The sequence below is a fragment of the Malus sylvestris genome, chromosome 17, assembly GCF_916048215.2.
Source record: "Malus sylvestris chromosome 17, drMalSylv7.2, whole genome shotgun sequence".
In the NCBI taxonomy this organism is placed as follows: domain Eukaryota; kingdom Viridiplantae; phylum Streptophyta; class Magnoliopsida; order Rosales; family Rosaceae; genus Malus; species Malus sylvestris.
Genome location: NC_062276.1, coordinates 7,449,337 through 7,462,519, shown reverse-complemented (window position 1 = coordinate 7,462,519; position 13,183 = coordinate 7,449,337). Strand labels below are relative to the sequence as shown.

The following is a 13,183-nucleotide window of genomic DNA, read 5'->3' as shown; positions in this document are numbered from 1 at the left end:
TAACTTTTCGTGTCGTTTCCCACAGACGGCGCCAAATGTTGATGCACAAAATCCGGAGGATCTTGGACCAACGTAAATCCGGCCTGAATCACACAAACGCTAAAGAACACAAAGATGTATCGTGGTTCACCCCAATGTTTGGGCTACGTCCACACTGATGCTGATTATGTATGTATGTATGGATTACAATAAATCGACAAGGGAGCTCTCTGTGGATGCAGCCTTTGCCATTTTGCTCTCTGTTTGGCTGAGAGGGGTACTGCCCTCCATTTGTTGTAAGGGTTGGATCTGAGACCCTTTGTTTCTCTCTGGATGTGAGATCTTTTTCATGAGGGTGAGGGAGTCCCTTTTATAGAATAAGGGCTCCCTCCCCTTTTACATTTGTCATGGGCTTAGGGATGAGGCCCAAAGTCGAGGCCCAATATATGGTACCAACATAATTCACCTTTAATGAGAATCGAACTTATCTCTAACTTACAAATGAAGTAGATTACTAATCATAGGAAACTATCCAAACTACGAGTGTCATGTCAATTGACACGCCCCGACCCTGATATTCCTCGAATACCAGGATAGACACGTGCTGGCCGACACCCAAGGGTGACGAAAGCCATTAATTGATTACAAGAGTAATGATTAGGAGAAAATATTCATGAATAAACATTAGAATTTAAAAGTAATGAACAAAGTTTAAGGAAGTGTCTAGAGTGTACAAAACACAATCTAAATCAAGATTCACAAGAAGGAAAGATCATTTCAAGATATCACACAAGTGGGTGATAGATTGCTACTGGTAGGGGAATGCCTCGTATGTCGTGTCGTAGTTCTTGTTTCTAAGTCCTGAATGGGGGCGCAAAACAAAGGTAAGTGGACCAAATTCATAAATACAATAATAATAAAACAGTTATCAATGTACTAACCCCCACAATTTATATATAATGAAAACTACTAGCATAATAAGTGATGGATTTAATCAAAATCTTAGCATGCCAAAAAATATCTCAAAAGTCATATCGCGGAACAACATCGCGGAAATCAAAACAGTAAACATATAAAAGATCGTCTCGTAAGCGCGATGTGCTGCTAGAAAGATCACTGAATAAATATAACTCCCGGCCCAATGCCTGCTCCGTGGTCTTTGCGCCCGTAGCCAGAGATTACCAACTCCCGGCCTAATGCCTGCTCCATGTCCCTCAGCTCGTAGTTAGAGATTATTTCTCCCGACCTAAATGCCAACACCAGATCCTCGCCCCAGGCGGCATAGTGTCCTCTAGGTACGCACAAATAGTTACGCCTCTCATAAATAACCACTTCATAGTATAAAGTCATCTATCGTCTATACTATACATAGGGGTTTCTAAAACATGTTCTAGCATCCTATCTTCATCCATCAGATAGTCTACCAGTTCATGGTTTTTATAGAAAATACGATATATATTAAAATATAGCTCAATATAGGCTAACAAATAATTCCTCACCAAAAACACGAGACGAAAATCAATATATTCAGTAAACAGGCTTAACATAAATCAAATCATAAACTCGTAGGCATGCTAATCATTTGTGCAATTAAATTATAAAATCATGTAATTTTAGAAGGGGTCCACTCACAAATATTCTTTAGCAGAAGAGTTATGCGGATCAGGATTTAGAATTTCTTCACTAGCAACTTCACCTAAGCACAAAAATGTAATAAATAAATAAAAGGATTTTCTAAAAGATTTGGGTTTGTACTAATTAAAAATAAAGGATTTGGGTTGGATGGGTTAGGGTCTAATGCGTTTTAGAATTCTTAGGTTTTTGGGGTTAAAAAGGGTTTTAGGGTGAATGAATGTGGTTTGGGTTTAAGCCCAAACACATACACACACCACCAGCACACACACATGCACGGCATGCATATACACACACGCACACACACACACACATACACACACACGAGCTGCACACACATCACAACCCACACACACCAAGGCCGGCCCTAAAGCCTTACAAAAGGGTTGGGCTTTAAGCCCTTTAATAGAAACCGGCCCAAGGCCCTTCGGTATAAGGCCCGTGGCCTTTTGGGTTTTAAAAACCTAAAACTAAAAATAAAAACTATGTGGGCTAGGGTATTGGGCTGGCCCAAAACGGCTAAGGCCCGTGGGGTTTCTAAATGGCCTGAGAGGCCTGGTTTTGCCGAAGAAGAAGGCCGGAGCTGCTACAGCTCCGATCACCTGAAAACGGAGGTTCTAGACCCCGATCTAAGTACGAAAATGAAGAGCAAGATGAGGGGAAGAGATTGCTACCCTCAAATAACCGTGACACGGTCGGAGGTGACTGGAAATTCCCTCGAAGCTCACGGGTTCGCCGGAAAAATGGGTGTGCTTCCCCCGCGCCGTTCCCGTCTTCAAAACCTTGGAAAACACTATAAATCTCATCACACAACATCCAACAACATCAATGGCGGATTAAAAAGGAATCCAACCTTACCTAACCGGAGGAAAAGGAAAAATCCCGCCAGAGAGCTTCTCTGGGTTCCTCTGTGTCCCGCAGAGACGAAAGAGAGGGAAAGATGATGGGGTAATGATGGTGAATGCGGTGCAGGCACGGGGTTGATAATGGGTGAGGCTCGCAGGAGGATGAGAGGGATAGACATGAGAGTGAGTACAGAGAGAGATGAAGAAGAGAGAGGTCTTGGGGTTGGGGGGGGACAGAAAGAGAAAAGAGAGGTGAGTTTGATTACTGCCACGTGGCAGTTTGGGGTAAAAATAATATATAACACATATAATTGGGGGTGGTTGTAACATCAATAAATTAGGATGTAGGATGATTATGAGAATAGAGACTATCTCATGTATGAACCATGGTTTAGTGCCCTTATCCCTCGAGTTATGTTTTGAATTGAAGGTTTATAAGTAGTTCATATTGTATATATTTTTTTGCAATAAACAAGAAATACCATAAGTGATAGGTTGAAAATGTAGATAGTTTTTTAGAGTGCTTAGAAATATGATATCTCCATGACTCGGAGAGTGGCATGGCTAATGAGTCAGCAAATTGATTCTTTGATGTGAAAATACATTTTTAGGGATGCGTAACGTTCGTAATTTAGAAAATACCTCTTGCATACGTGAAAGCGCGTGTAGAGAGACAGTAATAAGAAATAAACTTGCATTTAGGTTTTCAGACCAAGATTATTAGGTTCATGGGCTATCTTTCATCTCACACTTGACAATATTTGGGCCGGAACTAGTGTCTAAAATTCAAATGATGAGAAAAATCCCTCAAAGATTAAAAAAAAGGAGCTCTAAAATTTACAATCCATTTGGGGGCAAAACTGAGGCGTTTAGGGCTTATTTGGTTTTTTCCCTTGTCATTTTGTGCTGTGTCAGTTGTGAGCTTGAACCTCAAACTCTCTTTCCATGGAGCATTGACCATTTTTATCTTCCAAGCTCTGCTGCCCCCTCTTCAGATACCAGCCTCAATTCTTAAAGGGGGTCCCGGAACAAAAACAAGGTAACAATTTCGATTTTTTTAAAATCAAATTTTGCTGAGATCTGTGCTAGTTTAAAAATTATTTGACAGATTTTATTTTTCATCCGTAATTTTAGATTATTGGTATATAAATTTTTTAAGTTCCAAAGTTGAGGCTGTAGAAAGGGTAATGTTCATCTTAAGTTTATAATTTTAAATTTTAAATTTTTATAATTTTGGATAGAGCTATATGACAATGTTCATCTTAGTTAAATTTTGTTGTTTATTTAATTTTTTAATTGGAAGGGTAATGCAAATTACAGTGGAAAATCTTAGTTGATTAATTGTTTGGTTTGAATGGTTTGTGTGGGAAAATTGAAGAGAAATTGATGTGGTTTTTTGGAAATTTGGAATCGTATTGCTGAAAAAGTCAAGCTTTTGATCGACTGTTTGTACGTTTGTGTCGTACATTTCGTGCATTCGAAAATTAAGAAGTTGGAGGTAATATTCGTCATCAAGAATCTATTGTTTTGAGGGTGAGCCTTGGTGCAATGGAAAGGTTGTTCCTTTGTGATTAAAAGGTTACGGGTTCGAATCATGGAAACAGCCTCTTTGCAATTTGCAAAGCAAGGGTAAAGCTGCGCACGATAGGCATTCCTCCCCCGACCGTCGCAAAGCGAGGAGCCTTGTTGGCTTAAGGTCGCCTTTTTAAGAATCTATTGTTTTGTCCAATGATAAAGTTGTTGGGGGTGTGTATTCTAGTGTCTAGCTTGAAGAGTGCATTTTCTCGATAAGTTGATGGCTGCTGCTAATTTGAAAAATGTGTTAGGTTAGTACCGTATCCAATTTCCCCATGCTTAATCATGCTTTTTAGAGGTTAAAAATCTTAATCTTTCGAAGGTAGCGAAATCATCTGCGTTTTCTACCTTAGAAAGACAACTCCTTTTGTGATAGCCCTTCACTCCAGAGGGAGCTTCAAGATGTCGCAGTCTAGGAGCTGCATTTCTGTTAGTTTCAGTGTATACTGAATCAGTACTAGAAGGAATTGTAGTTGCATTGCGCCCATATATTGGTTTGATCGGTTGTTGCGTTTGTGGTGCATGGAGTTGATGTAAGCAGTTTACCAGTGATTAAGTATTGCTCTGGTAATAAAGATCATTTCTAAAGACAAAGTCTTCTTTGTATTGGCAGGTCACTCATCATTATTTTTCCTGTTCAATACAATTTGAACTGCATGCCCAAGTTGGTCAAGACCGATACAAGACGGGATGGACCCAATCCTGTGGCTGAGACTCTTGCGAAGTGGAAAGAGTACAACGACCATTTGGATTCATGCAATGATGAGGGTGGACCGTTCCGTAGAGTACCAGCCAAGGGATCAAAAAAGGGATGTATGAAGGGTAAGGGAGGACCTGAGAACTCTCGCTGTAACTACAGAGGTGTTAGACAGAGGACATGGGGCAAGTGGGTTGCAGAGATCCGGACACCCAACAGGGGAAGTAGGCTCTGGCTAGGCACTTTTCCAACTGCCATTGAAGCTGCCCTTGCTTATGATGAAGCGGCAAGGGCCATGTATTGTTCTGCTGCCCGTCTTAACTTCCCTAATATCTCAATTTCCACTTTATCAAAGGATTCTTCATCGACAAAAACTCTGTCCTCCCTTCCCTTGTTAGCATCATCTGCAGGTTCAGAATCCTCAGCGAGATCAGACCACTCGGGGGATTGTGCCGCTCAGGATGAGGATCAGGCGAATGGTCTTTCATCTAATGTAGAGAATGATGATACGACGAATGTAGATCAAACAAATGAGGATCGAGATGATGAATGAAGAGTCGGTCTTTGATCTTCTTGGCCATAATGTACATGTTCAGCATACATACACGGTGATTGTGGGAGATGAGCAATTTTTTATTTTATCTGTCAAATTACACTTGGGTTGGATGAAGTTTTCATTCGTTCTAATCTGTTGTCTTTTGATTTTATAAAGCGATTTAAGATCTTCGTCCTTCATGTTTTGACACATTCGTATAAGCATGGGGCATGCCATGGGCATTGGTGGTTTCCGACCGTTAATGAGTTTATTGTAGGCTCTACATCCATCAATTAGGGTATAGGGTCTAGAATTGTAAAAATCCTTGAAAAAATTATCACTAAGCGCTCGTTTGAAAATACCGCTTTAAAAATTATCACTAGCACTGCCAAATCAAGTGCTTTTGGTAGAAGCAATTTTGAGTGCTTTTACAAGTCTGGAACCTTTTCAACTTTTTTTTTTTTTTTTTTTCATGTGATTGACATAAAACGTTTTTGGTTTTCTGAAAGAGCTTTTGGTTATCTAACACAGTTCTGAACAAACGTGTAGTCCAAGACTCATCCTATCAGGCTCTACTCCCGGCACATGGACTGTTGTTCCGCTTCACTTGCGAGGAGGCTCCAGAACTTATCCAGCGATTTCTGACGGCATCTGAATCCCAATAACGAAAATATGGTCGGATATTATAAGAAGTGCTGGCCAAGAGAAGGACGGTATCCAAACTCTTGGAGGTGTTGAGGCAATACACTGCATTCTGCCGACTCATTCTGATCTTTCGTGCACTGCATGTGAAACATACAACAAGCATGAAGCACGACATCGAGCTTGGAATGCCGATGGAGCACTATCTCCGATTCACCAGGACCACCGCTCGATCCATTTCCTGGAGTTCTGCAACATGAAGCATGAAGTATCTTAAGCCGTCAGCATTTGGATAAGGTAGTCGTTGCCAATGCTATTAGGCCAAAGACATGGTTTGCTATTGACATTGTGGACACAAACATGCCGACAAATGTGTTGCATCTATCAAGCCAGGCAAACATGGGATTCGAATTTAAGGGCAGGATTAGCATACCTCAACTGAAAAACCAAGGCCACAGGTATCCCAACTAACCTAATTATGCACTCAAGTCTTGACCTTGGGAAGAACCTATGTGACAGTTGCAACTTACCAGTCCTACACATGGCCACTATAGGACCACAAAGCTCCCTTAAACATTACAATCAAATAATACATGTCACTATTATCATATCTTATGTATCGTTGTAGTTCAAGATGACAAATTCCCATAAATAATCCTTCTTAAGTTCTCATAAAGTTACGAGTGAATGTGATAATAGATCGATATACCTGAACTCGATATATCTTGATCACATATTAGAATTTTTTGTGGGTATACATGGAAGAAGTTATTTTGTGCAACAATTCATTAGTATGGGACATCACACTCAAACTTGTAAAACTAACGTGGAGCTGGATGAAACCAAATACAATTGCTCGTGCTTTTTAGAAAGTGTGCTTTATGGAGCAAAATGACGACTTTTGAGTTTTAAGGGGCAAAGTGAAATCAAAATTGAGTTCCAAGAGACAAAGTGAGATCAAAATGGGGCGAACTTGACAAAAAAAAACATAAACATGGTAAAGTGGAGCAAATATTGAGTTTCAGAAAGTAAAATGATGACTTTTAAGTTGCAGAAAACAAAATGAGACCAAGGTCGAGTTCCAACAGCGTAACTAAAAATAAACCTAACAATAACTATGGTGGTTCCAAGTGGAAACCATGTCCACTCAATCCGGCTAAATTGTCATTGGGATGGGATGACGCCATCCTGGTTAATTTGTCCTTGTTCTGGTTGATCATAGGGAGCATTGACCAGTGAGTTTACCTAAACCCAAGTCACATAAATGTTGAGTAAAAGGAAGCATGCGCATGAAAATGTGAAAAAGTAGCGATGCGTTCATAACTTCATATAGTATTTTCCAGAATTCCACTGTATTTTGGTAGATAACATATACTGCGGCAAAAAATGTGTGCGTTTATAACTTCTTGTAGCATTTTTGAGAATTTATAATAGGACGATGGCATGCATCGAATGAATAGAGAGCTAGATGATGGTTCCGACACCCAAAAATAGTTTTAACTCTCTTTCTCTCACACACATCGCACATGGGACCCACTCTCCCCCAACAGCACCATACTCCCTTGAGCACCAAGCAACCGAGAGGAGAAACCCCAAACACCACACATTCATTCTATAAAACCACCTGCTCATCCCAAATCATTCCCAACCCTATTCAGCATCTAAAAGCGTCAAATTCCAAACCAAATAATACCAAGATTCTTAAATTCTCAAACTTTCAACCCAATGGCAAGACTTGGTCTGATTTCCGTCCTCCTTGCTGGGTTCCTTCTGGTTTCTGCAATGGCTGCCAAGAAATCTGATGATTTGGGCAGGGATACAGAACACTTTGCTTCCACTGCGGAAGCTCCATCTTTCCGGCGTTTGGGACCTGTTGGAAAAGGGTGGAAAGACTGGAGAAGGTGAAAAGAAAGCTAATAATTCGGTGGCTGGTGGTGGTATTATTATTGCCGGGCTTGTCACTACCATTTCTGCAGCTGTCTTCCTCTACATCAGGGTCACCAGAAGAAGGGGTGGAGTTCAGTGATTATCTATCAGGACCATATCATTTGCAAAAATTATACATCAAGGGATATCATCTTGAATATGGACTAGGATTCTTTTCCCTACTAATCTCCCCCCCTTCCTTCCCCTTCTTTCACACTTTTCTCTTTGTCTTTCTCTCTCTATAAAGAAGTCAACACAAATGTTAACGTAGCTTAATCGTAACCGTTCAAATAGGAGGAGAGATTTGGTGAGGAGAGAATTCATAGATGTTGCCTTCATGGATCTTCTCTGGTGGCACTACTCCTTGGTAATTAGCCGCTTTTAAAGTGCTTTTTGCACTATTTGGTAAAATTATGGAAGCACTCATAAGGCGAGTGGCTTGTCTACCCCAATTTTATGTTGATTCATTTGGTTCGTTGGTTCGTCTTCTAGGTGGTGGCAACTTGGCAGTGGTGGAGCAGCTGATATGGTGGAGGCGGCTGCTTGCTTTTTTCAATTCTAGGTTTTTTGCTTTTGTGTTAGTATAGGCAGTCTGTTTTGAGCCTATTTCATTGTAGTTGGTTTCTCCAAGCGGAGTTCTGCTTTGCTTGCCTATTTTGGACTCTCTCTTTCAATCATCCTCATTTTTGCATTAGCTTTCTCTTTTAATGAAATTTAACAAAAAAAAAAAAGAGTAAATTATATTTTACCCTCTCAGGTTTGGGATCGATTATAACCTCAAACAACATTTTTAAAATATTTCAATTTCATACATTTACTTATTATTTTATTTTAATTTCATATATCCATTAGAAAATCCATTAATAAACTGTTAAGTAATGATATGGCAAATATGAAATTCACATTTATGCTGACGTGCTGCCAAATTTATGTCACGTGACAAAAATTATGCATTCCCACCTCCCTCTCCTCCACTCTCTTCACCTCCCGTCCTCTCCAGTCCCTCTCTTCTCTCTCCCCAGATCAACCCCTTCCTTCCTTCTCCACCAGTCCCCATTCACCAACCCTACCTTTTCTTTCTTTATTAATTTCGAAAAAATATCAGCAAAAAAATGAATTAAAAAAAAAGAGCATCCAAAATCTGTGCTTCTTTTGCTATACTAAAAGGATAAAATGTAATTTATCAAAAAACATAAAAATAAAAATATAACAGTTAAACTATCCGTAGCATTAAATTATTAGCAAGTAAAAAACTCCTAACATTTTTAACAGGAAATAAAACGCTTTGCTGACAGAGAACGAAAACCGAAACTCTGCAAACTGCGATGGAGCCAACAAATGAAAACCCTACCACCGCAATCACGAATCGAAACCTAAACGATCTCCCCGACGAGATCCTCATCCACATCCTTACCTTCCTCCCCACACTAAACTCCGTTGAAACCTCCCTCATCTCCCAGAAATGGCGGCCCCTCTGGTCTCGCGTCCCCTCCCTCGACTTCAACTACCAACTCTTCCCGCCGCACGAGCATCCCTCCCATACCTCCCAGTTCTACGTCGAGTTCGTCGACCGCGCTCTGATTTCCCGCCTCAATTATCCCCTCCACACTTTCCGCCTCTCTTTCCTCTACGACGAACACTACCGCTCCACTGTCGACTCTTGGGTGCGATCCGCCGTCGCCCGCCTCCGCGCTCGGGAGCTCTTTCTCGACTTCTTCATCGAAACCGATGTTCGTGACGAGCAGAAACCCACGTACGATTTCCCTTTGTATGTTTTGAGGGATGGGTGTGTTGAGAAATTATCGCTCACGAGCTGTGATCTTACTCTGCCGGCGAAATTGTCCACCATGCGTTTCGGGTCGATTCGGTTCATCTGTTTCAACCACGTTTACTTGGAGGACCAGGCCGTGAAGGATTTGTTATCTGCTTGCCCCAATTTGGAGGTTTTGGAAATTAACAGCTGTTTGGGGCCTCACCATTTGGAGATATGCAGCACAAGTCTTAGAAGGCTAATGCTTGAATTTGGGTATATCCCAAAGCAGAAGCAGACGTTATTGGTTGATTGCCCGAAGCTTTGTTCGATCAGTATTCATAGTTGTGACTTTGAAGAGTGTGTACTTAAGAATGCTTCTTCTTTGGTTGAGTTTCATGTTGATTTTCCGCATCGAATTGATGGGTCGTATCGTCCTTGGAGTAATGTTGTTAGGCTACTCGAACAAGCACCAAATGTTAAGCATCTTAATGTGCAAAATTGGTGGTTCAAGGTAATCTTTTGACTTGTTTCTCATATATATCGTTGTGGAAATTATGCCAATATATGTAGTTATCTGGTTGGTTTTTGAAGTATGTGTGAGGGTTCTCATAGAAGGGCTTAATTTTGGTGTTTTTCGGCCAAGGATATGCAGCCGTGTACTTGTGAATGTAACTGTGTCTTTTAGGAATTGAAAGAGAAAATAACATGAGAGAATGTAAGGCTTTCGTAGCTTATCGTTGAATCTTGGAATCGGAAGAAAGATGGAAAGGGTAATTAGCTATTCAGGTCTGCTCATTACTACAGGGGTTGGTCTATACATGGGAATTGATTAGTTTTTAATTTATACAAATTGGTCATGGATTGTTCTCCCAGAAAATTTGTCGACTCTTATATGTCCTATCGTTTTGTTTTTTGTATCTTAGTATGCATTTCTTGTGCCAATATTCTTGGTTTTTGATAAAACTAGATATCCTCCATTTACGTTTCTTCACCAAGCATAGTGATGTTAGTCGTGATAAATGACATCGGGAAGAAAATTGAACTTCCCATCACTCTGGTTGTTCCACCTAATTGCTTGTGGTAATGACTTATTAAAACATTATCACTCATTCTAAGAAGCAGAATTAAGTTATAATTAACCACTGGTGCATAGTTGTCTCTCCTGGAGATTGCGTTTTTTAGATCATCCCTCGGAACTATTTATCTTAAAATTGTGTGTCTGGAAAGGAGATCTGGTAGCCTGTCTTACTAACCAGCCATGTGATTCTGTGCTAGACAGGCTTTAATCGCTTTCTTATTCTGTCCGCTTCATTGCTGTGGGGTTAACCTTTGTGGACTTGGGGGTTTTTCAATTTCATTTTTTACCGCTTAACCTACTGGTTCTTAGAGGGATTATGTTATCGAACATCTTCTGATATTCGTAATTGTTTCCTTTGCATGTGCCCTCAGTTTCTGACATCAAAGAATACTTTTCCCGAAAGTTTTATTCTCCACAATCTGAAGCTGTTGGTGCTGCGAACTGGGTGTACCCAATATGATCTCGTTGGCATGGCTGCACTGCTTAAACTTTGTCCCAATCTTGAGACACTGATTCTAGAAAACCCTTTCAAAATGGAGAAAGACGTGAGTACTTTTACACAGAGAATTATAGCAATGCTTGATGTTACTTATCATCCTATTTTACGTTTCGTGCTGCATATCTAAAATTTGATGTTCTAAATTCCAGGAGAGTTTACCAGAAGAGCTCTTGAAGAAACCAGTTCATTTCAGCATGCCAAGTCTCAAGCAAGTTAAACTGAAAGCGTATAACGGACGACAATGTAGTATTTTGAAAATCTTGATTGAGCAAGGAGTTGTCCTGGAAAAGATTGTACTTCTTATCGACCAAGTTGGCCAGAACGAACCGCTTCCTCCGATAATTCTAAATAGAAAGGTTTCACAAGCTTGGGAGATAGTGGATAGATTATGAGGTTTAAATGGGGAATGCAAAATCCTGGAGCCCTGAGACCTTCAACTTTCAACTTTCAACTGCTGTTTTCGGATATTGAATTAGACTTTTGGATTGAGCTCTCTAATTAGATTTCTATGAGTGCATTGACTGAGACTGTATTTTCTTGTTCCTGTATATATGAAGAGTTTGCAGCATGTTTTATGAGCAAATTAAGTTGCTAAAATGGTCCATAAGATTGACACAACTCCCCATTCTGGTCTTTGAGATTTGAATTCAATAGAAGTAGTTTGTTCACCATTAATCATTTTAATCATCCTGGATCTCCATTGTTTTTAAGTTTTCCCTAAGGGGTATGCTACTCACACATTTTTTTTTGTTTTGGTTTTTTTTGACTTTTCACATCCTTTGTTAATTTATGTCCCTTGATCTTGTTCAATTCATCTGATCTGACGGTTGAAAATTAAAAGGTGTGAGAAGTAAAAAAATTAAAAAGCTGTGTGAGAAGTAAAAAGAGATGCGTAGATGACACATTTAAAATCAAATAGTCTGGCTACAATACTTCGGCAGCAGTGATGTATTGAGCCTCCGCGTTGTGATCTTAGGCAGCCGGAACCACATCTATGATTTCCGTTTCTCTCTTCTTAGAAATGGGTGTGTTGAGAAATTGAGCCTCACGCGTTGTGATCTTAGGCAGCCGGCGAAATTGTCCGCCATGGGTTTCGGGTCGATTGGGTCCGTGATGTTATGCACCTAATGGAAGGCTATAATTATTGGAGCATGGCTGTTAGGCTACTCGAACAAGTGCCTCATCTTAAGCATTTTAGTGTGCAAAATTGGTGGTTTAAGGTAATTCCCCAAAACTTCTGCCTTGATCAATTATTGTTTTTGTATTTCAATTTTCGCCAACTTTGAGCTAAATTTTGATGACATTGATAGGCTACATGTGTTTTTGAATGAGTTTGTGTCTTAATATAATAACACGAGAGAGGATTTTTAGCTTGTCATTAAATCTTGAAGCGACAGAGGGAATAATCAGTGCTTAATTTGTACAAATTGGTCATTAAATAGGTGTATTAAGACTAGATATCGTGCATTACGATTCTGCTTCTGGCATAGTGATATCAGAGGTGAGTTTGTCAGGAAAAGTAAAACTTTGTTTCACTCTGATTATCTTTCCTCATTGCCTATGGTGCAATTAGCTGTTAGAGTTTCATAATAGGTAGGGCATTTCTATTTTTGTTTATGTTCTGATCGATCTGTTCTCATTGTTTCAAATTAGGTTAAGTTTAGGCAGTTTCACTTTTTTTATGTGGAAGTTATGCCAAAATTTCGTGCTACGTGGTTGCCGTACTGAATTCTGATTATGTGGAAGACTTCTCAAACATAGGTTCAATTTGGTGTTTTTTGGACTCGGAGATTAATAATAAAATTTCTCATTACTATGGTTATTGAACCTGATTGCTTGTGGTGCAATAAGTTAAAACTTTCACTTGGGCATGGTGTTCTCATTGCATGGAATTGTTGTGAAAAAATTGAACTACCAAGAAAAGGTCCTGTCTATTGTTTCTTATACAAAAGTGGGTTCTATCTGGATGATCACTCGTTTCAGGATTCGTTGATGGTTAATCATGCCATTGTGCAGAGTTAG

At 39.9% G+C, this 13,183-nt stretch overlaps 3 protein-coding genes across 3 annotated transcripts; 2 read left to right on the top strand and 1 right to left on the bottom strand.

The window, feature by feature from the left end:
* Window positions 1–859: 859 nt before the first annotated feature.
* Window positions 860–2,685, bottom strand: LOC126609925 (uncharacterized). Its single transcript, XM_050277862.1, has 4 exons — window positions 2,470–2,685; window positions 2,286–2,393; window positions 1,612–1,675; window positions 860–1,270 (listed from the first exon to the last, which is right to left on the bottom strand). The coding sequence occupies exons 1-4, from the start codon at window positions 2,633–2,635 to the stop codon at window positions 1,093–1,095; spliced, it is 516 nt and encodes a 171-aa protein (XP_050133819.1). The 5' UTR covers window positions 2,636–2,685; the 3' UTR covers window positions 860–1,092.
* Window positions 2,686–3,262: 577 nt separating this feature from the next.
* On the top strand, window positions 3,263–5,455 carry LOC126610780 (putative dehydration-responsive element-binding protein 2H). Its single transcript, XM_050278905.1, has 2 exons — window positions 3,263–3,495; window positions 4,645–5,455. The coding sequence occupies exon 2, from the start codon at window positions 4,688–4,690 to the stop codon at window positions 5,279–5,281; it is 594 nt and encodes a 197-aa protein (XP_050134862.1). The 5' UTR covers window positions 3,263–3,495; window positions 4,645–4,687; the 3' UTR covers window positions 5,282–5,455.
* A 3,633-nt stretch (window positions 5,456–9,088) lies between these two features.
* On the top strand, window positions 9,089–11,779 carry LOC126610779 (F-box/LRR-repeat protein At3g26922-like). Its single transcript, XM_050278903.1, has 3 exons — window positions 9,089–10,095; window positions 11,034–11,207; window positions 11,311–11,779. The coding sequence occupies exons 1-3, from the start codon at window positions 9,157–9,159 to the stop codon at window positions 11,551–11,553; spliced, it is 1,356 nt and encodes a 451-aa protein (XP_050134860.1). The 5' UTR covers window positions 9,089–9,156; the 3' UTR covers window positions 11,554–11,779.
* The last annotated feature ends 1,404 nt before the right edge of the window (window positions 11,780–13,183 follow it).